The sequence below is a fragment of the Platalea leucorodia genome (genome assembly GCF_965183815.1).
Source record: "Platalea leucorodia genome assembly, chromosome: 19".
Taxonomy (NCBI): Eukaryota; Metazoa; Chordata; class Aves; order Pelecaniformes; family Threskiornithidae; genus Platalea; species Platalea leucorodia.
In genome coordinates this window covers 6,240,890-6,266,332 of record NC_138841.1, presented here as the reverse complement: position 1 = coordinate 6,266,332, position 25,443 = coordinate 6,240,890, and the positions used below count along the sequence as shown (strand labels likewise).

The following is a 25,443-nucleotide window of genomic DNA, read 5'->3' as shown; positions in this document are numbered from 1 at the left end:
GCCAATGTCATGAAAGATTAAATGAAGGTCATTCAAGGGCTGTGTCTCCTCGTCATTCCCACCACACCCAGTTTTCCCTCCCTCAGCCCCTTGCCCTCCTCTCTCCAGTCTTCCCCAGGCCAAGTCCTTTGGATGCGCGGATCCCCCAGCCGGGCTCCAGCCTCCTCCTTCCGCTCCTGCGGCTCCCTCCTTGGGAGGGAGCGCTAAAATTCCCTCCCTCCCTCTTCCTGGCAGCCGCCCCAGCCGAGGGCCGGCTTTGCCCCAGAGCCCACGCGCAGCGGGACGCTGCACAAGCCTAGGAAGAGTCGGAGCACGCAGCCCGCGCCCTGCTCGCTCGAGGGGGAGCGCGGAGCAGAGCGCGACGCGCGTCCCCGCAGCCTCGGTGTCCCCGGCGCTCTCCCGAGCCCCCCAGCTCCCCACCCCGAGCGCCAGCTGCTCCCTCCTCTTGCTGCTGCCGAAAGCTGCCCCTCGGCGTGGCGTGCCGGGGGTGATAGCGGGTGTTCCGTAGGGACGACCGCCCACACACAGTAGTCGCGTCCAGACCAAGCCAGAAGCCTTAAAACTACTCCTCTGCTCCGGTTCTACCAGAATACAGCAAAGGGAAGGGATCTGTGATTACAGCCCTACGGAAAACAGCGGCAGCAGCCGCCTTCGAGCCCTGTTTCGCAGGAATAGCTCAGCTTCCTTCCTGAATTCTTGGTGGAGTCTGCAGCCACGTAAGCTCCAGCACGCGTTTGCTCCCTCCCACACCGAAACCGCTCGTGCCGGCATCTTCCCTTCCCTGGAGGGGCAGGTGAACCGGGGGAAGGACTGAAACTGGAGGCCTCCTGGGAATCACAGCAGCTGCCCTGGGCAACTTCTTTCTCCCCGATTAAAATGGGCTGGCTCCATCGCAGCCGTGCTTCAGTTGCGCTCGCAGCCTGGTTCCACCCGGAGTTCAGAGAGTTCACGTGGCGAAAACAAACTTTGGAGCCAAAAACCTGCCAGAGTGCCGGAGCCAGCGGCGTAAGAGGACAAGAAGATCCGATTAACGTGGGGTCACGGCGACCCCGAGGGCTCAGGGAAGGGCTCCCCAAGTACTCTGCTTCAGCTGCTGATAAATCCCGAGGGATCAGGGCCTCCCTGGAGAGCTGCAGACTTGGCTGCGCGCGCTCTAATGAGGCAATACGCAAACCCCAGGTTCTGGTTAACTCCTACAGCCTAGGACACACGATGGCTTAGCTACAGAAACCCCTTTTCTCTGCCTCATTTAAGCCTCATTAGGCAAATGGCAGAGCCAGGAGATTGTCAGGACAGTGAGGTACTGCCTTGAGCCCCGATCCAGAGCAGGGCAGCGAGGCTGGGGCAGGGGCTGGAGCACAAGGCTGGGGAGGAGCGGCTGGGGGAGCTGGGGGGGCTCAGCCTGGAGAAGAGGAGGCTGAGGGGAGCCCTCATCGCTCTCTGCAACGGCCTGAAAGGAGGCTGGAGCCGGGGGGGTCGGTCTCTGCTCCCCAGGAACAAGCGATGGGACGAGAGGGAACGGCCTCAAGCTGCGCCAGGGCAGGGTTGGGTTGGGTATTGGGAAAAACTTCTTCCCCCAAAGGGCTGCCAGGCCCTGGCCCAGGCTGCCCGGGGCAGGGGCTGAGTCCCCATCCCTGGGGGGATTTAAAGAACGGATAGATGTGGTGCTCGAGGACATGGTATAGATGGACTTGGCAGTGATAGGTTAACAGTTGGACTCGATCTTAAGGGTCTTTTCCAACCTTGGCGATTCTATGATTCTATGATCCCTGCCGGGAAGGAGGGAGAGCGCCCTTTTCCCGGTCCTAAAGGGCGAGAAACAAAAACCTCATTCATTCCTTCCTTCCCGCAGCTCCTTGGGAAGGCGCCAGGAGGACCCTGCCCGCTCCCAGGGCTTTTCCCTCCTGCCCTTCGCCTCCCTCTCCCCCACGGCTCACTATCAAGCGCAGAGAGGGGGATCCTGGCAACGAGCACCAGACAGGCTGGGCCCGGGGGCAATTCCTGCTCCGGAGAGCCCCACATTTCTCCATAGCAGCGGTGCTCCGACGAGCAGCCACGCCAGACTGCGGGCAGCCGGGAGTCTGAGCTCTGGGCAGAGGCTGGGATCTCCCTCAAACAGCGCATTCCCGAGCTTGCGGTTAAAAACCCACCGCCCGCCCGCGCCACCCCAAGGCTCCCCCACCAGCTCAGCACCAGTTGTTGGGTGTCCTGCTCATTTGCAGATCCACAGAAGATCAACCTCAGAGCATCGAACTCTTCTCTGTTTTACAATCGCCCCAATGCAAGGAAAACCCTCTTTCTCCTCTCTCACCCCCTACCAAAGGGACAAGGATGCGGAGCACCCAGGGACCGGGATGCAGAGCACCCAGGGACAGCTCCGTGTACTCCTGACCGACTGCTCCAGGGTTACATGACCCCACGGCACCGCTGCCCCGCTCTCCCCCTCCCCTGCAGTCCCACCAACACAGAAGGTTGCTCCTGGGGGCTGGGCCAGGTCTTACCGCTCCTGCTAAAGACTTCTGATGGCCAGTCCCACTGCGGGAAGCTGGGCGCAGTCAGACCGCGCTGGCTGAGGAAAGGCTGACAACTCAAGCAGCCAACACAAGGACCTGCTTCCCTCACTGCTACAGGACTTACAGGCCCCTGAGGGCATTAATATACCTTAATTGCCCTGACCAGCCTCACCTGGGACCTCCTCACACACTTTCTGCCCATGGCCCAGGAGCTCCACGTGAGCCCAGCCTCGAGCACCCAGTCCCGGCCTGAGCTATGCTGTGCGTAGCCAAGCCTTCAGCTCTGCCCCTGGCTTTGGTTGTGGGCAGACCTCAGGCCTAGGTTGTAGGTAACTTTCCTCCAACCTGATCCCCTCCACGGACCTCAAATGTGCAGTCAGTCCTGCCTCCGCTCCCGACTCCTGCTGCTCCTGACTGACCATCTTGGACGGACCCGGAACCTCGTTCACCACGTCACCTCGCCTGGGGCTGTCCAGGGACCCTGGCATCACCACCCTGCTCTGTCTGCAACCCTGCCCTGGTTGTTGAGGGCATTAGCTGGGCCCAAGTGACCCCAGCTCCTCCTTCCTTGGGGAGCAGCCCCACTCCTGCTGCTCCCTGAGAAGTTGTTTCGGTCAACGCCTATCGAGTTCATCAGCATTTCCTCGGGAAGGAGCGGCTGCGTTCATACTTCTTGTCCTTGCCAGTTCCTGTGAACTTGTTCTTCCTCTCCTCCTGGCTGACTGCAGAAAACTTACAGGCTTGGGCTAGAGAAACCGCCACCTAAATGACACCAGTGTCTTCTTGTGGGACCGTATCCGAAAACAGGGCTGACTTTCTCACCTGCTTGGCGTGCAAGGCGGCTCCGTAGCGCTGCTCCTGAAACGAGCCCCACACCCCGCTGCAAGGGCAGCAAGGATGGAAGCATCTGTCAGCAGCTGAACGCTGGAGATGAAGCAGGCCAAGGAGTCAGAGCCCTCTTGGGAAGACTGCCAGGGATGCTGACATAAGACATCTATTAAAAATGGAGCAAAACCTGCTAAAACGGCAACATCCAGCAGCCACTCCAATTCTTGGCGAATCCTCGTCCTCCCACCTGGCCAGCTCAGGTTTCTCAGATTGCGTTAAGCTCAACCACCACTTGTCAGGTGTCAGAGGTGGAGTACGAAAATACGCACATCTTTCCACCCGAAGCCAAACGGGAGGCTGCCAGCCTGGGGGGGGCAGCTTTGGCGAGAGGAGACGTGCAAGAAAGATGTGGTAAAAATGCAAAGAAAAAACCAACAGAGAACATGGCAAGGACTGAGCGTTACCTTCAGAGAGGCATGAGGAGATGGGGCAGGAGGTAGCTAGGAGCTTGCAGCGTTACGGAAGGGAACTGTTCCAGCCGACTCATCCTTTATGCATTGAAAAAAGGTCTTATTATGATTATTTAAAGAAAAGTTATTAGCAAGCGAGGCCATCATCAGATTAAAAAAAAAGAGAATTAAAAGGGTTAGCCCAAAGGGCAAAATCTCTGCAAGCTGCTGGAGGCTGTTTAGAGAGCAAATGCGTGCCACCTAGCCCAAGAAGACTTGGAGAGGGAGGGGGACAGCCAGCATGGCTGACCCGGGTTAAGGCAGCCATCAGATGGAGGAAAAAAAGCCTTGGATAAATTGAACTTACATCCAAAAGAGCAGGTGACTTAAGGGACAACAAACGTGTTTTCAAACGTCAGGAGGAAGCTGGCCGGAAGGTTTTTAAGATCAAGGAATAAACTGAGTCCTCAAAGAAAAATCTATCAGGAAAAATTGATATTGGTGTCCCTGAGCACCACAGAAGGGCCCAGCAAGGTTCCCATCCGTTCATCACAGGGAACCGACGGATCTGTCTGAAATGGTCAGCAACCTGCTGCACCCCGTAGACACGCACAAGTCTCTGGGGCCGGGTGGGATCCACCCAAGGGCGCTGGGGGAGCTGGCGGAGGTGCTCCCCAAGCCACTCTCCATCATCTCTCAGCAGTCCTGGCTGACCGGGGAGGTCCCAGTTGACTGGAGGCTGGCAAATGTGATGCCCCTCTACAAGAAGGGCTGGAAGGGGGATCCGGGGAACCACAGGCCTGTCAGCCCGGCCTCGGTGCCGGGGAAGGTCATGGAGCAGGTCATCCTGAGTGCCATCACGCGGCACGTGCGGGACAACCAGGGGATCGGGCCCAGTCAGCATGGGTTTATGAAAGGCAGGTCCTGCTCGACCAACCTGATCTGCTTCTATGGCAAGGGGACCCTCAGTGGATGAGGGGAAGGCTGGGGGTGTTGTCCACCTGGGCTTTAGCAAAGCCTTTGATGCCGTTTCCCACAGTTTCTCCTGCAGAAACTGGCTGCTCATGGCTTGCACGGACGTACGCTTTGCTGGGTAAAAACCTGGCTGATGGCTGGGCCAAAGAGTGGTGGTGAATGGAGTCAAACCCAGCTGGTGGCCAGTCACCAGTGGTGTTCCCCAGGGCTGGTACTGGGGCCAGTCCTGTTCAATATCGTTATCGATGATCTGGACGAGGGGATGGAGGGCACCCTCAGCCAGTTTGCAGCCGACACCACGTTGGGCAGGAGCGTTGATCTGCTGGGGGGCAGGAGGCTCTGCAGAGGGCCCTGGCCAGGCCGGGGCGATGGGCCCAGGCCACGGGGTGAGGGGCAACAAGGCTCAGGGCCGGGTCCTGCCCTGGGGGCACAGCAACCCCCGGCACCGCTGCAGGCGTGGGGAGGAGCGGCTGGGAGCTGCCCGGCGGGAAAGGGCCTGGGGGTGCTGGTCGACAGCCGCTGGACATGAGCCAGCAGGGTGCCCAGGTGGCCAAGAGGGCCAGTGGCATCCTGGCTTGTGCCAGGAACGGTGTGGCCAGCAGGAGCGGGGCAGGGATGGTGCCCCTGCGCTGGGCACTGGTGAGGCCGCCCCTCGAGTGCTGTGCTCAGCGCTGGGCCCCGCACCCCAAGGCGGCCATGGAGGGGCTGGAGCGTGGCCAGAGCAGGGCAGCGAGGCTGGGGCAGGGGCTGGAGCACAAGGCTGGGGAGGAGCGGCTGGGGGAGCTGGGGGGGCTCAGCCTGGAGAAGAGGAGGCTGAGGGGAGCCCTCATCGCTCTCTGCAACGGCCTGAAAGGAGGCTGGAGCCGGGGGGGTCGGTCTCTGCTCCCCAGGAACAAGCGATGGGACGAGAGGGAACGGCCTCAAGCTGCGCCAGGGCAGGGTTGGGTTGGGTATTGGGGAAAACTTCTTCCCCCAAAGGGCTGCCAGGCCCTGGCCCAGGCTGCCCAGGGCAGGGGCTGAGTCCCCATCCCTGGGGGGATTTAAAAGCCAGGGAGATGTGGTGCTGAGGGACATGGGTTAGTGGTGGCCTTGGCGGTGCTGCGTTAGAGTTGGACTGGATGATCTTAAGGGTCTTTTCCAACCTTAATGAGTCTATGATTCTGTGATTCTATGAAACTGAGATGCAAGTAAGAAGTTTCAAACCAAACTGATGAACAGTTAGGAGTTATGAATGAACAGGATTATACTCTCCTGTTCAAACAAGAACCCTAAAGGAATAAAAGAGGAAACAGCTGAAATAAGTTCTCATTGCGAACTGCTTCAGTACTGGAGGACAGGAGAGTGGCAAATACACCGCCACCTTTTTGAAGCGTTCCCAGGGATGTCTCTGGAGCCATAAGAGCAGCACTTTCTTGTCCATACCAATAAAATAGGTAGAAATTGTAATAAAAATAGAAAAATGGAATAGCAATGCTAGACTGTGTAGGAAAATGTTGTGACATTGCAGAACAATGTAGTAAATTTCAATCGTAGATCTTATTGGAGAAGGTGATTTTATTTTAAATTAAAACCCTCTCTCAGGCTCATAACCACAGGCAGGTACCAAGGTAGGTGTCTGCGTGGTCTGGCCAGTAGCTCGGTGCCAAGACACCTGTATCCAGGCGGCTTCTTTGGCGTTCCTTGCTGTGACATGGAGGATGACACCAGCCTCCAAATCCTCCTCACATCTTCTGGGCGGTTTTGACTTTAGCAACTACCTATTGGCTTTGAAAGTACCCTTCATACCCTTTAGGAGCTGACAGATTGATCTTTTTGTCGGTCCATCCTTCCCCACCTGTGTGAACCACCTGGATTTACTTACTACTCTTTTCCGTCTTGTCTGGGTGTCTTGTGCCTCCTACCCTGTCTTCCCACCATCATTTCTTAAAGGCTTGAGTTTTCATTTCAAGCTGTTGCCTTTGTTTTAGACTGTCATTAGTTTCCTGAGCTGGAAGTCCTCAGTAGCTGCAAATAGATGTGCTGGGATCTCGACAACCTGCTAATCTCAGTGCCATCGACCCCTGCCATCCTCACAGTCCTTCTGCCGCTTGTTTCTTCTGCTGCTCCCATGACTCTTCATTCTCTCCCCCAACTGGTCTTCTCTTTTCTATTTCAATTCTTTACAACCGAAGAAAAGCCTCTGCGGGTTCAGTCAAGACAAGACCTGCCTCAAATCCAGTATCATTTACCAAAGGAATTGATGTCCCTGTAAACAGGGATCTACGGTCAATCATCTACCTGGACTTCCTTCACCACAGTTTTACAGAAACCAGGCTGCTATGGCAAAAGCGGGACTGTCCTCAGCTGTACAAGTAGCTGGTTTAAAGAGAAGAAAGGCTATTCAACAGTCGGTTTCTCAATGAAAGGAAGAAGTCCCAGATACTCCTGTTGGAGCTTGTACTCTTCAATGTTCACAAATTATTTAGAAAAGCGGGTGAAGAGCAAGATGTCAAAGTTTGCCAGTGGCACAGCTCTCAAGAAAACTGAAAAATGCTTCAGAAAGTTCTCATAACACCAAATAACTGAGCAATAAAACAAATTATGAAATTCAGTGTAGATGAATGAAAACCCTTTTGTTTCCATACACAATAACGAGCTCTAAATGAGCCGTTATGTTCAAAGAGATCAGCAAATTTAGTAGATCAGTCCACAAAAATATCAGCTCAATAGTAAAGTGCCCTGGAATATAAGAAATTATTAGGGAGGTATAGAAAGCAAAACAAAAACCATCAAAATGCCACTAACTCCATGATGCAACGACATTTTAATCAGTATAGTGGTTCTGGTCCATCCATCTGAAGAAGATTAAGGTGGAACTGAAAAGCTATGGAGAAGGGCAAGGAAAATGGTCAAAAGTTTGGGATAGTTTCTGTTCAGAGGACGCCTACGCAGAATTTCCCAGTCTAGGAAAAGAAAGACTGAAGAGCTAAGATGAAAAAAGTCTACAAAATCTTTTTTTGCTTGGACCTGGTGACTTGAGGACTGGTTACACCCACCTCAAAAAGAAAAATAGACAAAGAAAAAAACCAAGGGGTATTAAACATAAAGATACCATGTCTTTTTCAGAGCTATTGTAGCTGGAAAATGAAAAGTACCAGTGAAGTCTTGTGTATGATCATTACGTCTTTGCACTATTTTCCATCCACTATCCGTTTCCATTCTGATTTCCTTCCCCACACTGGTCTCTGCTGGAGACACGAGGATGGGCTGGATGGATCTTCCGGCTAATCCAGCACTGGCTACGTCTGCTTTTATGTCTTGCTTTTGAAAGCAGTGCCATCTCCCTTCCCATTTGCCAGAAGCTCTCTTCAGACTGCACTGGAACTGCTCCACGCCTCCCACGTCCACAAGAGGAGGACAGGTCAGGCTCTGCCAAATTCAGCCTCCCACTGCCGACTGGGCCATTGGAAATCGGTCACAATCTGTCCACTCAAATCACACAACTGTAGGAAATTCAGGGTCACTTCCACACTGTCTAAAACAGTTTGAAAGCTGAATCTGCACATCTCTGATGACAAGTATCTGCAGATTAACTCATTTTCTAGTCTTTCTGCACACTTTCACCCCCAGCAGCGGACTGTTGGCTTGCCAGGAAGAAACTGGACCTGCTGGACTCTAGGGTGCCCAGCTTCCAGGCGGCCTCTCAGGCTAAATGGCTGGGACAGACCTCTGTAAAGATCTGTGTCCTCATGCAGAAATGCCGGTGCTGTGGTGGGTTGTCCCCTAGCTGAAAAGTAACGCCTTTGCACATGGGTAGTTCTGTCCAGATCCTCCAAGTCACCAGGTTAGGCTGATGTTGGCAACTGGCCCAGTATTGTCTTTGCTTCCCAATCTGTTTTGTCCTTTGCTCTTTGGACCCAGAAATTCCTAAAAGGTCTTCCACTGACTCTTCCTGAATATTTGCTTGAAAGTAATAGCTTTAATTCATAGCCTCAATCCATGGGTTTCATATTGCTATGTACTTAACGCAGCAAGCATGGTGTGTAACTGCGATGCCTTCTGCCACCCAAGGCTGCACACAGGGATGGCTGCCAATAACTTTCTCTTCTGGGGCCACAGCCAGCGTTCCCAGGACTCTACTTTTTCCGTCCAAAAGAAATTCTTAACAGACCATAGGAGTTCACGGATGAACAGTGCAGAAAAACAGAATCTGTGTTACAGATAGTGTGTCTGGATGCGGAGCAGTTCCAACAACCTGCAAGGTCCCTGGCTGTTGGAAGTCCCTTTGCTCCTGCTGTTGGCTCAACCTTCCTACATCAGCACACCAAGTGGCTTCTCTTGGCTCTCAGTGACCCTTTCAACTTTGCATTGATGTTGTTCCAAGACAGAGATCTCTTTCTCTTCCAGAGATGGCTTGGCTTTGTCTTTCTGAATTGCACCGAGCGTTTTCCATTACTAGATCACAAGGCAATGGCTCATTCACTTTTTTCCACCAAATCCTACTGGTCACATTTCTTCAAAATCCTGCAGTGAGGATTCTTCTCCGAATTTTCAATAACTTATCATTGCCTCTCGAGCAAACTGAGGCTAACAGACCACTTTGCTAGGGTAAAAGAGGTTCTGGAAGAAAGAAGGTGGCGTGTCATAGAATGTCAAGCCTGGAATCCTCCCAGTGAACGGAGAAGGTAAGTGAACTCGGCTTCATTAATTTCTTTGGAGATCATTGGAAAATAAAGGACAGACTTTTCATAGAATCCTAGAATGGTTTGGGTTGGAAGGGACCTTAAAGATCACCTGGTCCAACCCCCCTGCCATGAGCAGGGGCACCTTCCATGAGACGAGGTTGCACAAAGCCCCATCCAGCCTGGCCTTGAACATTTCCAGGGATGGGGCATCCACAACTTCTCTGGGCAACCCCTTCCAGTGCCTCATAGTGAAGAATTTCTTCATCTAAATCTACCCTCTTTCAGTTTAAAGCCATTACACCTTGTCCCGTCCCTATGTGCCCTGTAGAAAGTCCCTCTCCAACTTTCTTGTAGGCCCCCTTCAGGTAGTAGAAGGCTGCTATAAGGTCTCCCTGGAGCCTTCTCTTCTCCAGGCTGAACAACCCCAGCTCTCTCAGCCCATCCTCATAGGAGAGGTGCTCCAGCCCTCTGATCATCTTCATGGCCTCCTCTGGACTCACTCCAACAGGTCCATGTCCTTCTTCTCTTGGGGGTCCCAGAGCTGAATGCAGTGCTCCAGGTGGGGTCACACCAGAGTGGAGTAGAGGGGGAGAATCACCTCCCTTGACCTGCTGGCCACGCTTCTTTTGATGCAGCCCAAGATACGGTTGGCTTTCTGGGATGCAAGCACATATTGCCAGGTCACGTTGAGTTTCTCATCAACCAACACCCCCAAGTCCTTCTCCGCAGGCCTGCTCTCAATCCATTCTCTGCCCAGCCTGTATTTGTGCTTGGGATTGCCCCGACCCATGTGCAGGACCTTGCACTTGGCCTTGTTGAACTTCATGAGGTTTGCACAGGCCTACCTCTCCAGCCTGTCAAGGTCCCTCTGGACGGCATCCCTACCCTCCAATGTGTCGACTGCACCACACAGCTTGGTGTCGTTGGCAAACCCGCTGAGGGTGCACTCAATCCCACTGTCCATGTCGCCAATAAAGATGTTAAACAGTGCTGGTCCCAATACCGACCCCTGAGGAACACCACTCCTCACTGATCTCCACTTGGACATCAAGCCGTTGACCGCAACTCTCTGAGTTCGACCATCCAGCCAATTCCTTATCCATCGAGTGGTCCATCCGTCAAATCCATGTCTCTCCAAGGATGTCATGCAGGTCAGTGTCAAATGCTTTGCACAAGTCCAGGTAGATGACATCTGTTGCTCTTCCCTTATCCACCAACGCTGTAACCTTGTCATACACAGACACCAAATCTGTCAGGCATGATTTGCCCTTAGTGAAGCCGCGTTGGCTGTCACCAATCACCTCCTTATTTTCCATGTGACTTAGCATAGTTTCCAGGAGAATCTGCTCCATGATCTTGCCAGGCACAGAGGTGAGGCTGACTGGCCTGTAGTTCCCCGGGTCTTCCTTTTCTCCCTTTTTAAAAATGGGGGTTATGTTTCCAGTCAGCGGGAACTTCACCAGACTGCCACATCTTCTCAAATATGATGGATAGCGGCTTAGCAACTTCATCCGCCAGTTCCCTTAGGACCTGCAGGTGCCTCTCATCAGGTCCTGTGGACCTGTGCACCTTCAGGTTCCTTAAATGGTCTCAAACCCAATCTTCTCCTACAGTGGGTGGTTCTTTATTCTCCCAGTCCCTGCCTTCACATTCTGTGACTTGGGTAGTGTGGCTTAAGCACTTACCGGTGAAGACTGAGGCAAAAAAGTCATTGAGCACCTCAGCCTTCTCCATATCGCAGGTAATCAGGTCTTCCGTTTCCTTCCAGAGAGGGCCCACATTTTCCCTAGTCTTCATTTTATCACTGACATACTTATAGAAGCTTTTTTTATTGCCTTTGACATCCCTGGCCAGATTTAATTCTATCGGGAATTTTGTCAGAAGACCGTTAGGATAGGTGAGCAATGTCTGTTGGAAGAGTATCACAACGGGTGACTGCAGCACCAGATACCAGACACAAGGCTGCTGCTGTCTCCTTCCTGATTGCCGTCCCGTCACATTGGGTCTGGCTGGGATGGAGCGAGTTTTCTTCATAGCAGCCCATGCGGTGCTGCGGTTTGGATTTGCGAGGGAGACAGTGTTGATAACACATCAGTGTTGCGGCTACTGTTGAAGAGTGCCTGCACGACATCAAGGCTTCCTCTTTTTCTCACTCTGCATCCCTCCCAGCAAGTAGGCTGGGGATGGACAAGAAGCTGGAAATGGACACAGCCAGGACAGTTGCCCCAAACTCATCAAAGAGATATTCCACACCATATGATGTCATGCTCAGCAAATAAAAGGTTAATGAAAGGAGGAGGATACAGGGATGTTTATGGTTACAGTATTTGTCTTTCCAAGTAAGCATTATGCACACTGAGACCCAGGAAATGGCTACACATCTGCCTGCTGATGGGACACAGTAATTAAATTCCTCATTTTGCTTTGCCGGCATGCAGCTTTTGCTTAACCTGTTAAACTGTCTTATCTCAACTCAGAAGTCTTGCCTGCCTTCTATTTTCTCCCCATCCTGCAGGAGAGGGGAGCGAGCGAGCAGCTGGGTAGGTGCTTGGCAGTTGGCCAGGGTCAACCCATCACACCCACATACATGTGGGGAATATTCCAACTTTTCACAAAGAACGATTACTTCCTCACTACTGCTTATATTTGACAGGCAGGCTTGGCCAAACTCACGCTTCTTCCACACTTTCTGGAACAAGGACAGATGAGACTGCAGACATCTTCCTCACTGGTATCAATGGTTGCTCAAAAAAAAATCATCTCCCATGAATGAGCCTCTTTGCTTCACATAGTTACCAACAAAGGACACACAACATCTGTGCACACCTGCTCCGTACGCAACTCAGCCTCACTGTCAGGCTACAGGATGCAGGTCACTGGTCCAACCAACACAGTCCTTTCCTCAGGTGCTCAGCTGTCTTGCATGTGCCCCTAGCTCTGCGATCCTTGGGCTGCATGATAACGTAGGTCATGAGACTCACTTCATTCACATCATTCTCTCCGCTGTGCATCAGCCCTTCATTAAGCGTCTGTTTCCCTATGCTAAACTATGGGACTTCTGCCCCAAAACACTCACTCCATACCCAGTGAAGCCATGGATGCCCATGATATCACCCTTATTTGCTTGCTCTGTCACAGGCACTCGCCTCTTATACAGTCATCTCAATCATTAAAGAGTTTAGTTCCATTATATACCTTCCTTCTTCACCCACCATTGCGTGTTTGGTGTATCATCTTCTCCTACACTTGGTCCATCTCAAGCTCTTCAGAGCAGGGACCATCTTTTTCTTCCCTTATAAAAGGCTGTTCTGCCTCTCTAATCCACTTGAGTTTTTCACACTGTCAAGATGCATATTAATAAGGAACATAGGGCTGATACAGTCTACTAGGCTCTCCAACGATACATCTCCAAAGCAACACCCTTTGCCAAAACCCTATACATACACTAGGCATCCACTTGATAACAGAGAAAAACCTTGCAGATGAAAATTTGATTAAAATACAGAAAATAAGAATAGTAGCAAATAGTCTCCCGTGAACAGAAATCAGCAATGGAGTTCTACAGGAATCAGTGATATTGAATATAACCATAAATGGACAAGAAAAAAAACAATGGCGAATTCTGTTGGCAAAAGTTATTCATGGCTCTAACAATAAAGAACTGCAGAAACGCCTTACAAGATTCAATGACATGGACAACAGGGGGTAGCGAAAGGCATCCATACAACACAGGACGGAAGATGCTGGGAAAATACACTACAAAGATCTATAAAAATTATGATGGCAAAGACAGTGTGAGTGGACATTCTTTCCGACAATGCAAAACTAAGGTAGCATCAAACAAAGGTAACAAAAGACGTGTTCAAGTAACAACTGAACAAATTAACGGAAAAGATACTCCTCAAGAATTATTGAAGATACCACCTCTGGATAAAGAAATATGCCTTTTTTGCTTCAACAAGTTATTATTCAACACAATTCTGTTTAAAAAAAAATATACACACACCCCCCCCTGCAAAAATAACCCCACAACCAAACTTCAACATTGCAAAGCTGGCAAAGGCCTTATAAAGGCTTACAATAGTAACGGTAAGAGGCACGTATCTAAATAACTGTCAGCAGGGCTTTCTACTGCTTCCGTCTTCACATCTGTAAGAGGTTTTGTACAAATATCTGCATTATTACTGCCTAAAGTCTAATTCCCAGATCACTTAAATAGCATTTATTAAACACTGACCATTGACCTTTTATGACAATTGACAGTCCTCAGGAATTCACAAAAGTTGTCATGCGCTATAAAACATTAGGAAAACAAAAAAATATCTACAATTGGGGTTTGCAATTTACATTCAGTTTCTAAGAGATAGGCCATGAATTCCAAAGTGGGAAAGCTTATTTGCTAGGACTAATACTGAAACCCCTCAATTCAAAATATAGAGAAAATACACTAATAAAAATGCCTATCTTCTGCATTCTTTGATACATATAATGTCCCAGAAGCAGAATTTCATGGTCCAAGTCTTTTATTTCTGGTATTTAACAAGAAACCTATACTTTTCTAAATACAAACATACTGTAAATCTCATTAAGATCTTCCATCTACCAGAAATATTCGTGTTCGTTTAAACAAGGAATTTCTTCTTGAAGTCACTGAAATGGAGATGAGTATCATCCAGATCACCAGCTTCAGTATTTCAGCTTTGCTGCATTTTTCTACGCATCTCTTCAAGTGCCGCTTCTCGTTCTCTTAAGAGCTGTTTAAGTCGTTTTATTTTTTCATCCCGTATTGTTTCATCCAAGTCTGGGGGAGTCAAAGGGAAAGCATCATCTCTGAAAGAACCTTCAAGAACTGAAGTATCATCTTCACAAGACACTAAAACGGGAATACTCGAGTCTGTAACGTCACTATATTGCGAGTATGGGTCTTGCTCAGAGTCCCTCCCTGTAGACAACACAACAAAGTCTGTGGAAATACTTTGCTGCTCTAAGACTGGTGGAGGTGAAACGCTTCTGTTAAGTACACTGGAACTTGAGCTGGTATCTTCTGAACTTGGACTTGTGGTTGATTTGACTGAAGTTTTCCTTCTCTTTCCACTGTCTGACAGTGGTGAGGATTTTATTTTTCTTTTCTTAGTCAAATCCTCTTCCAGATCCACAATTATCTGTACAGTCAAGAAACATACAAAATATACTTCTGTGAAATTGAGCATCGTTCTACATTATAACATCACAGTTCACTAAGCGCAAATTACAAGTTATTTGTTGCAAGCTTCTTCAAATTACTGTATGGAAGATGTTTCTTCTAGCAATTTGAGCAAACATACTGCCAGGTTCAATACTTTTCTAGCAAAGATTCCCAGTTAACAATTCCAGAACATTTAATTCCTTCCTTAGTCAACAGTGCACCTCTGCTCTTGCTATGCATACTTATCTCCTGTTGCTGCTTAAGTTCTTTAACTTTAGTGTAAGACAAAAACTTTCTATGTAACTTGACAGGAAAATTCAAAACGTAGAAGAATTTTTCATGCTTACCTCTCCAAAAAGCCCAAACATTAGCAATAATGTCCATTACAAGACTGCATTCCTCCCAGCTGTTTTGTTATTTAAATATTAATGTACTTTACTAAGAGCAGTCAGTAGATCTGCTCAAAGCAGGGCTCTTAATACAGAATTATTAAAACCTAAGAAAGCCTTTGACTGGGTAGAGTAGAATCATACAAAAGAAAATGTAGAACACTATGGCTGGACAGAACTACTTTAGATGGACAAAATCATTTTAATGCATTAAGATGGAAGTCCTTACATTGAGGGAACCTTTCCAGAATCACCCGAGCAAGTTCCTAGCCAATGACAAAGGACTACGTTTATAAAGACATTTGTAGTTCTAAAGATTAGACAGGTACGCAGGTAAATTTCTTCCAATAAAACCACACATGACTAAGTGGATAGCTTTCTTTGGAAGTCAGCCACACCTAGTCATGTGAGTGACGGAAGTGCCTTGAAATAATGGCACTTGACTGACTCAAGGGTAAAGCCTCACAAGGAATTATTCTTCTATTATTCTGCTTATATCTATTGCACTACTAGATAAACATAATTGTTTGCAGAAGGCTAAATATAAATCAGGTTACAGAGGTATGGTTTCTGTTCCAATACAGACTATCCCTTTGACTGTTCAGCCACCACTAGAGGGTCCAGTCTTCTTCAAAGCATTTGTTCTTCAAATTTCCTCCAGTGGAACCCAGAAAAGAGGATAAAAATTCTTAGATGGTAGTCAAGTCGTACTGAAATCACACAACTCTCTTGCGGTATGCAAACAAGTTCTAGGAACAATTCTCACAGGGACCATAACAATTACTGACTTGCCCTGATGAATCCAGAGGCGGGAGGGTCCCAATAAACACGCAGCTCTGTACCGACTATACATATGCTGCTTTCTGAACGCGTTGCAGTACACATTTTAGCACTGAAAAATTTCAAGATACCTTTTCCTCTTTAACACATTCCTGATGTTGATTTGTTATTTCCACATCTAATGATGATGAACTGCAAGAATCATTTTTCCTTTTCAAGCTGTCATTGGAACAAACCCTTTCTTCTGGTTTCTCACAGGAGGTCATTAATGGTATTCTCTTAAGGTACACTCTCTCCTCCTTAGAGAGACCAAATTTTTTCCGTAATTCCAAGTATTGTTTCCAATGTGGCCTCTCTTGGTGTTTGATTTGAATAACCTTTCCCGGTGAATCCATCTTTTCACACTGGATCTGAAATATAGAAAAAGTGAGAGCGCCATCAATCACTCTCTCTCTCCATACATATAAACTAAAAACTACTTACTAGAAAGACAAGTGAACCTTTGTTTTGTCTGCCATTCTCCAAGAGTTACGTTTAACACAAGTAAGCCAATTTTGAGAAATGATATACCTATTATCATAGGTCTAGCACTCTTGTTAGTTATTTAAAACCTCAAGTACATCGTGGAACATCCAGAAAATGCACAGTCCAACTAGCAAACCACAGAAGTGAAAGAAGCAACAAGGGAATCACCTCTTCTAAAACTTTAAAGTAACAAAGGAAGATGACGGAAGATCAGATAGTGTCTTTACAGTGTCACTTTCAGATTGTTGAATGCATTTCAGATTTGCACTGTGGTTGATAATACTAACAAAGCACTATTAGCCATCTCTCGTATCTAACCTCATTGTAACCTGAGCTGTTTCCGATCTTCAAGTTCAATCTCACATCAGTATGTCTGGCAATCCGTGGGCTTGCAAATTTACAGACTAAAAGCAGCAAACATTTGATATGCTGTATTTCACAGCGGTTAAAGCAAATGAGAATGCTAACACTTGGCATCACGCAGCACTGAACAAAAAAAAAAAAAAAGTCTATTTTAACCATTTTTCAGGTGAGGAACAATCAAAAAAAGAGGCCCTACAGTCTGTTGCAATGATTAAATGTCTAAAATTTGCACAAATATGCCTAGCTGACATTTCTCTTCTGCCTGGTCAACACAAGCAAGTATAAACTAGCTTCAGAATGATTTATCTGGATGCAAATTCATTCTGGCCTCTTGAGCAACTGACAACTTGACCTACAATCCTTCATGGGTAGAGTTTGTGGGATTTGAGGCTAAGGACTTTTTACATACTTTTGACATTATGATCTTAAAAGAATATGTAGGTCCAGCCTGAAGGGGGAAAGCCATTCAAGATCTCAAGAGTTTCTTCTGCCTGACATGAAACCATGAGTCAAAGGAGGTGGATCCCTCCCCATCACGGCATGAAAGGACGGAAACGCAGCTCCTGTGTTTGGCTGTCTGAGCTAGCGGAGACTGCAGCTGACTTAGTGCGACACCAGAGTTTGTCTCTGGATGACAAACCCTGCTCTTCCACCTTGTTTTCCTCTTGTGTAGCTGCAAACTTCTCTACCTTACATCACACCTACAACAGAGTCAATGGCTGTGCTGTGAGAATGTGGCATCAACAACACTAGAAGGCAGACAGCCCCCAGAGCTCAAGCAATTAACAACCTTCCTATAGTCTCAGTTGTTACCAACAATTTATCTTGTGAGGAAATAAAAAGTCATCTTTTCCCTGCCCCTTTCTTTTCTTTACGCATTTTCTCAGTTGCATAGTGCAATCTTATTGGAAAAAAAAAAAAAAAAATCATTTATTGATTAGAACCACACTTTAGACCAGCATTTCCAGTGACAGGACAGCCGGTTACAAAAATCTGTGAACTTATTAATAGCCATTTTATCCAAACAGAACCAGGACCATATAACAATTTAGCAGAGACTGAGATGGGCATGTTTATTGGAGAGAGTTACCTTTTGCCAGTCTTCACTGAAAGCACACTCTTGCTTAGACTGAGGTAAAACAGCACTTGCTGCTTTGGGGGAATGAATCTTTTCTTTGCCATTTTGGCATACATTTTCCTGCGTCCCTACTGCTGTAATAGGGGTCACTCCACTTGAAATGCTCTCGGTGAAGGGCAAACTCTTTCTCTGGTTTACAGTGGAATTCTGCTGATTAGCACTTGGTGTCACCAGAGCTGCAGGTGCAGATTTTAAGTCATTTCTTAAGCCAGTGGGTGAAGAATTTTTTGAGTCTGTACATGGTTTTGGATCTTTCTGAGACAGCACCATTCCTTTGCTTTTTGACAATACCAGATTCACTACTTTATTGGTTATTTTATTGACTGCAGTAGAATCAATTAGCTTGGATGTCTCCTTTTTAAGTGAAGCATCAGAAGAGGCAGATGCCTGTTTGTCAGCTTGGGCTGACAGAACATCAGAGCCTCTTTTGGTCAACAAATAGACTTTCCCATTGTACATGACCAGAGCGTTATCTTTAATAGATGTGATTTTTGTTTGGCTTCCACCAGGACCACTAGAAGAGAGTGGTAAAATATTTGCCGAGTTAACTTCTACATTCTTCATGTCTGACAAAGTTTTCAAGATCTTGGAAGCCATATTATTTGATGACTTTACAGGAATAAGGCAAGGCGCTGATGACTGTGGACTTTCTTGCACAATCCATTTCATTGGAGTTTGCTGGCACTGCTGACCATCAGATGTTACTGTCTCAGGAGAGGAATTATTTCCCTTTTGTGTAGTTGTCATTATTAATGTTTTTGAAACGTCTGTGGCAGGTTTTGGACAAATGGCTTGCAAACACTTGGGAAGTACTGTTTTCACTGTGTTCACTGGTGACACGTAAATAACAGTTGGCATTTTTGTACTGTCAGCTCCTCCAGACACATTTGTTGCTGCAGCTGCAAGTATTTTTTGCTGTATTGCAGGTGGTAAAAAAGAAGCTGGGACAGATTTCACTTCTGCATCAGCTGGTATCTGGAGGTGGTGGCCAGAGGGCAGTACTGGAGACTTCACAGTAACTGGAAGACTTTTTGTGTCTACCAACATGTATGCAGTGTTACTCTGGTTAGATGAACTTGTTACAGCAATGTTCTGCAAAGACAGTCTATCAACGGAAACACAACTGCTCTGGATGTTAGCAGCTGATTTTGGAATTAAGCTTTCTTTTTCAGAACCTGCCCTAACACTTTCCTGTTTGTCTAATGTCCTTGTAAGAATAATCTTTCCAGGATCAGCAGACTGAAAAACAGGTATCTTAACAGATGAAGGTGCAGTAGTATTGGCAAGCTGTGTCTTAAAAGTAAGATGGACTGGACTAGAAATATTCGCTTTAGAATTATTTGGCATGGCTGAAGACTGAACTATTGGCACAAAGCTTCCAGAAGATTTAGAAATTGGAAGTAATTTCAGAAGGTTTTTTCCATCTGGTCCCGTCGTCTGAACTACTCGGTACATACAGCCTGCAATGCTTAACAAAACAAAGAAAATAGAAAAGAAAAAGAAAAACGAAAGAGAGCGTAAGTGAACACAGCATAGATATTTTAATTAATGTGCATCAGTGAATTGTATACCCAGCACTGCTATGCCTTAGAAGCAAATTAACTACTGAAAAATGCCAGATCTAATCTTCAGGAACTTCACTGGCAAAAATCATACTGACCTACTTAGTGTACATTTTAGGTTCGCATTTCAGAATACCACAGACTATCTGAAAATAATGTCCAACTTTTACACCACAGAGTAGCCAGAAATGCATCCTTTTCAGATAAAAATAACTTAAAAGACCCAAGAAAACACCTTACATTATCCTCCTCTTCTACTTAGAGGGCCTTTCATTCTGAAAAAGAAAAACGTTATCTCCAGATTTCACAGTGAAGCCATATTTTCTGCTTTCCCGTCTCCCTGTTACTATTAATACCCCTACTTAATGCTGCGAAGCATGAATTTCAGGAAAGCTTCAGGAAAACACAGGCAGATTAGTTGCACGGCAAGATGGAAGCAGAAATTACTTCAGACACATACATACGAAAAAGAAATTAAGATGCAGAATACATTTACTTTGTAGAATAGGATGTAGGGTGACCAGCTCATATGCCTACATCTCATCTGCCCGCTCATTCGTTAGGCAGATATAGACTACAAAGGTGGCCATCTTCAGAGACGAAAAGGAAAAACCCTCAAACGCTATCAAGGTGCATACATTTATGAGAACAGAAGTCTAAGTCTAGGAAGGAAAAGGCTTCAAAACCAAGGAGGAATACATGGAAACAGCACCAGTGAAATCTGAAGAGTAAATACAGATTCATTGCAGGTGAAGATAGGAAGTCAAAACAGCAAACAGACAGATAGAACCTTGTCAAACCAAAAGTTAGTTGTGACTGCTTCAAATGCCAAGATTTTTCAAGTCCATTGCAAGACAGGGAATCTTTCCTGCTTCAAGTGAGTTTGCCCGAATGCAGGCATCTTCCCCAAAGAACCCTTGGACTCTCAGAAGAACAATCTAATGCCCAAAGCACTGCAGAGGCAACATGACATGTTGAGACATATATGATCAAAACAGAGTCTCCCTCGCTAGTAAAGAAGAGACCAAATGAACTGGAAGTAGGTTTCATGGTCTTGACATCAGATCCAGAATGATTAATAGGCAAAGCTGTCAACTCCACCTTTAGTCACCAAGAGCATTCTCGCTCTCTCCCATTGACTTTCTACCTCAATAAATGCACAGATAACACGGACATGAGATTATTTCCCAGTCCCAGTCCAGATGACATCAGTATTGTGTTCTGTTTACTGTGAAGTAGTTTTGAAACACTGGCATTTTTTCTGGCAGTGAAGCATTACAGTTTGGGCTTCCAACTCAGCTTGGAACAGAGTGACTAGGAGATATCATTTGTGTGTCCCACCGTTGTATCTGCTCAAGAGGTCAGTCAAGACATTGCCTTTTCCCATCAAGTGAGAAGTCACAAGGATGCTCTTCACTCCCAGAGTTGGACTGTTCCTGCTACAGCCTGAGGGGTCACGTTCCCCTTGGTGGTCGACATAAATAACCATGCTATTGTCTGTCTAAAACATAAAAGCTTTAGACATGCAGAGCTTCCCTCGCTGTAACCTTAGAATTAACTCCCACGTCCAACATTTTGGTCCAATGCCTCACTTCTAGGCATACGGTGTGAAAAAGCAGATGTTTACGTGATTTATCAGTGCAGTGGGCAGGAAATTCTTCAAAACTTTTGTTTTAAAAATAACGTACTGAAAATGAAAACATAGGCAATATACCACACGGTGCCTAGTGGAAGCTGCCATCAGAGGTTTTAGTAGTAAAATGGAGTTGGATGTTTTGGAAACAGAAATGATAGTTGAGAAGGACAAGCACTGAAGGGTAGTGATCTTACAGAAATACTTTTGCTTAAACAAAGAGCCACTATAAATATTTATATGTTTGAACTTAATTAGAGCAAAAGAGACTCACTTTTGGAGCCACTTTAGCACTCCTAGCACTACTGACAATGCAGAATTACGACGACCAGCACTGGACAGCTTTTTGCATCTGTATCTGTTATATGCCTTGAATCTCTCAATGCTTCTTTAGTAACCCGTGATCTACAGTCTCAACTTTTCTTCTTTTCTGTGTATAAGAATTAATATTCTGAAGGCAAATTCAGAAGGAAATTTTCAGCAAGTTCTACAGACATGGAACTGCTGAACCACTACAGCTTTTACAAACAGGTACTTACAGGTACTTACCTCCACTCAAACTAACTAGCACTGCAAATAGGCATCAAAGGGCAGAAGAAACCTCCAAAGAGGCACGCTCCTCCACCTGTCAAAGCAAGGGGATACCTCTAACTTTTGGGCAAGAGGAAGGGGAGAAGATCAGAGAGAGGAAGCAAGAGAGAGATGAGATAGAAGATGCATTTGCATGAATATTTTCTTCAGCAGCAATGCCGGTTTCCAGTGCTCACCTCCGCTCTTCCCGTTTCTACCTTGAGTCACTGTTAACCTTCCTTTTCATGGACTTAAAAAAACTGGTTTTGACACTGTGCTACAAACAGGATCTTTTAAGTAGGCTGAGGAAGAAACCTCCTTTAAAAAATCCAGTTTGTCTGAACTCCAGATCATTCTGCTTTTCATGATTACAGAAGACAACTGCAGCTTTTTATCTTCACACTCTATGCAAAAAGAGCAAGAAAGCCCAAAATTACAGTTTTCTCGAAAATAACATCCTTTTACTTGAACCAAATAGCAGGTACTTACAGGATTGCAGAATTACAAAAAGCTAAAGATAGACAAGAAAGAAGGAAATGTTCAGATGAGCTATTCAGAAGTTGTATTCACACATATTTACTCAAACATCTATGAAAGAGGAAGAAAAGATGTCATTGTTGACGTTTTTAGATGCTTTTGCTACTTCAGATATAAGTTGAAAATGCGTCACCGTATAAATCCCACATCGCTAAAGACTTTTCCAGGTGATACAAAGAAATAACCAGGACTGACGTTTCATGTTACCAAAATACAATAAAGCATTTGCACCTTTTTCATACATTATTGAGTGATGAAGAGGAGAGGTAGAAGCTGTTCTAATTCACTCTGCAGCCATTGTTTGAAGAATATGTTTTAAGAATCCCTTAAGCAGAGTGAAGTCTCCATCAGTATCCCCATCAGTATCCCCCTTTAAGAGTGTCAGATTAATTTAGTTTAAGAACAAGCTAATTTCTTTTCCTTAAAAAATAATAATAGGAATTCTGTAAATCATGCCAAGTTGTACTTGGCGATTTTTCCCATAGTTACTAGAGTTTTCTTTCTCCTCTTCATCCTCCTTCGCTTCCCTACCCCACAACCTCCTCAAATCTCATATATTAATGCTTAGAAATACTTCTACTGTTACGATACTTTAGCGTGGCCCAAGGCCTGAATGTAAGGCAGATCCCTGAACAGAACTTGAGGACAATAAGCTCATGGAAGGGGAAAAAACAAACGAACAAACAAACAGTGGTGGACTGGTAGAAATTTTATCTAATGTCACCGCAGAAACTATCAAATTCAGGTAGTCATCTTTCTTTAAAAACAAAAATTCTGTGACATTCACAAATGTCAACTAGATGACATTGTTCTTGACTGAAAGAGGTCATTGTTTCTTTAGGTAAATAGTCTGCCTAGCAATATGGAAAGCTTCCTAGTCAACAATGGAAATGGCATTAAGCAAGCTACAAAAGCAGAGATAACAGAAAGAAACATGAAGATTTATTTATTTATTTATTTCTATCAAGCTAGAAAAATAAAAAGAAGAATAGCCTACGTTTCCCTCAGTTGAAATAGAATTCCTGTTTTCTTCACTTACATGATCAGGCACACAAATTTTATCATCTAAAGTTCTCATCCCACATTGTTTATTACTCTTACTACGCAGCAGGCTCAAATAACAAATACTGAGTATTTAAAAATTCATCTTCTGTCCCGAATTTTTGCATTAATAAAAATACCCTCAGAACACTTTCAGTAAATAAAACCATTCGCCAAAACCATTGCAACCACCAGGGCATCCCAAGCCATTACCGCAACAGAAATCATGACCATGCCATCAAAAAAACATATCAGTGGAGATAAAAAGGACAGAAAGACTTGCTCAAACTTCAATTATACTTCAAAGTTGTCAGAAGAAACATTCCCTTTCGGCAGAAGCAAGCTACTTTTTATAAAGTCTACCTTTACTCTCAGCTATTCCTTGAGAGACAACTTTTATCTTCTACGAATATGAATAAATCAAACACGGACTACAAGCCACTACGAACTTCAGAGAACCAACTGCATTTATTTTAATGGGTTAAGTTGAATCCAGGAAGCGGCAAATTTTTTTTTTATTTATTTATTATAAATTGGAAGCATACATCTAGGGGCAAACCAAAATTAATTTATTGTAGTCTAGATTTATTTTATATAGCCGTATCCCATCCACGGATTAGCTGAACGTTGTAATAAAATATCTTTTGTTATTATTACCTGAAGGAAACCTGGAAATTTATGTTGAGTTTGCATATAAAGCTAGGAATCCTGCCCAGAATTTAGGTCCAAGCCATTCCTAATGGCTTGCGGTTTTATCGTAATCCAGAAGCTTTCAACAATGGCAGAAGAAACATTTTCTGTTCGACAATAATTTTGTACAGAAACACTTTCACCCATTGTGGAATATTCCCTGGACTACAGATAATTATTCTACAAAGTGCTAACTGCCGGCAAACGGTCCCTGTGCTTTTTTAGAAACCACAGCTCTACCGATCAATGACCAGGTCCTCCTCCAGCCATAAAACCTTTGGCAGAATTGCAGAGAACATCAACAGCGCCAAAACCACAGCCCAGGGCCACAGCAACCCCGCGGCTCTAACAAGCGAACCCGAAACTCTTCACCAAAGAGATGAAGCAATCAGAGAACTCCAGAGAGACGAGCAAAATGCATCGGGAGCCAAAGCACGACCCGAGCAGTCAGCCCCTGCTGAGCGCCTGCCAGTTTAAAGCAGGAACGTAAACACGGAGTCGCAGGCAGCCTAGAAAATCTCCTTGGGGCGATTAGAGTGGGTATCATCCAGCTCACATAGGGTCTACGGTTGCACGTTGATGGTGCAGTTGAATTAACAAGTTGGCGTAAAGCGGTTCTACTGCTGCAAGAGGTTAAACCCCTGTATCTCACATCCCTCGTGCTTCTCCCAGTTTCCTGGCCGCCTCCGGCACACGCCTAACCGCACCGTGACTTCACCGGCCTCGAGCAAACGCGAGCCCCTGAGCGCGAAGGAGCGAGCGCCGTCGTGCCGGGGGAGCCGAGCGAGCGCACCGCCTGCGGGAGCCGAGGTGTGAAGAGCCGGGAAGGGCGCGGCAGGAGGAGGAGCCGCCGTAGCCCTCCGCCCGCTGCCCCCTCTTCAGCCTCTCCCCCTCCTCCGCCGGGAACGGGGGTGCTCCCCCAACCAACGCCCCAACACCGGCGACACCTCGCCCCTTCCCCGCCCCGGGAAGGGGGCGGATGGCGGAGCCGGGCCCCTCCCGCGCCGCCGCTTCGCACCCCGCTGGGCCCCGCCGAGGGCGGGAGGGAGGGCAGCGGGACCGTACCTGGCGGGTCTCTGCCTGCTCGGCCGTGCCGGGCGCTCCCGAGCTGTCCGGGAGAACCGGGGCGGCGGCGGCGGCCCGTCTGCGGCGGCGCTGCTCGCCTACCTCAGCCCGACGCCGGGAGGGGGCGAGCTCCGGGGCCGGTCCGCGCCGCCCCGCGCCGCCCGGGGCCCGGTACTCACAACTGCGTGGCGCTGCCCGGCCGCTCCTCTCGGCTCCGCGGGGCCCCCAGCGGGCGGCTGGACATGGCGCGGCGGCGGCGGCGGGAGGGGCCGGGCCGGGCCGCCCCCGCCGCGGGGGGCGCGAACACGGCACCGGCGGCGGACAACGGCCGCGGCGGGAGGGCGGGCGGGCTGGGGCGCGGCGGCGCGTCACTTCCGCTCGCCCCGCCTCCCCGCTCGGCCGCTCCAGCGCGGGGCCCCGCCTCCCGCCGAGCTCCGCCACCAACCGCTGCCTACTTCCGCCCTGGCTACTTCCGGGAGAGGGCGGAAGTGGAGCGCGGCGCCGCCGGGCGGCCGCAAACGGCACAGCCAGTGGTG

The 25,443-nt window shown here is 47.4% G+C and overlaps 1 protein-coding gene across 7 annotated transcripts; it reads right to left on the bottom strand.

The window, feature by feature from the left end:
- Positions 1–12,979: 12,979 nt before the first annotated feature.
- LRIF1 (ligand dependent nuclear receptor interacting factor 1) lies at positions 12,980–25,180 on the bottom strand. 7 transcript variants are annotated; one of them, XM_082330481.1, is made up of 6 exons: positions 24,908–25,055; positions 21,554–21,629; positions 21,279–21,434; positions 17,762–19,277; positions 15,915–16,193; positions 12,980–14,591 (listed from the first exon to the last, which is right to left on the bottom strand). In XM_082330481.1, the coding sequence occupies exons 4-6, from the start codon at positions 19,262–19,264 to the stop codon at positions 14,124–14,126; spliced, it is 2,250 nt and encodes a 749-aa protein (XP_082186607.1). In that variant the 5' UTR covers positions 19,265–19,277; positions 21,279–21,434; positions 21,554–21,629; positions 24,908–25,055; the 3' UTR covers positions 12,980–14,123. The 7 variants fall into 7 exon arrangements, with proteins under 7 accessions (XP_082186607.1, XP_082186605.1, XP_082186604.1 ...); XM_082330479.1 differs by lacking the exons at positions 21,279–21,434; positions 24,908–25,055 and adding an exon at positions 25,087–25,164; XM_082330478.1 differs by lacking the exon at positions 21,279–21,434.
- Between the last annotated feature and the right edge of the window lie 263 nt (positions 25,181–25,443).

Excerpts from the sequence above, each read along its gene's own strand:
- LRIF1 (XM_082330477.1), bottom strand. The coding sequence starts at position 25,151 with ATGTCCAGCCGCCCGCTGGGGGCCCCGCGGAGCCGAGAGGAGCGGCCG. Across the intron at positions 16,194-17,761 it reads TCAGTGAAGACTGGCAAAAG|ATCCAGTGTGAAAAGATGGA; the intron begins GTAACTCTCTCC and ends TCTATATTTCAG. Across the intron at positions 14,592-15,914 it reads AATGTGTTAAAGAGGAAAAG|ATAATTGTGGATCTGGAAGA; the intron begins GTATCTTGAAAT and ends TTGACTGTACAG.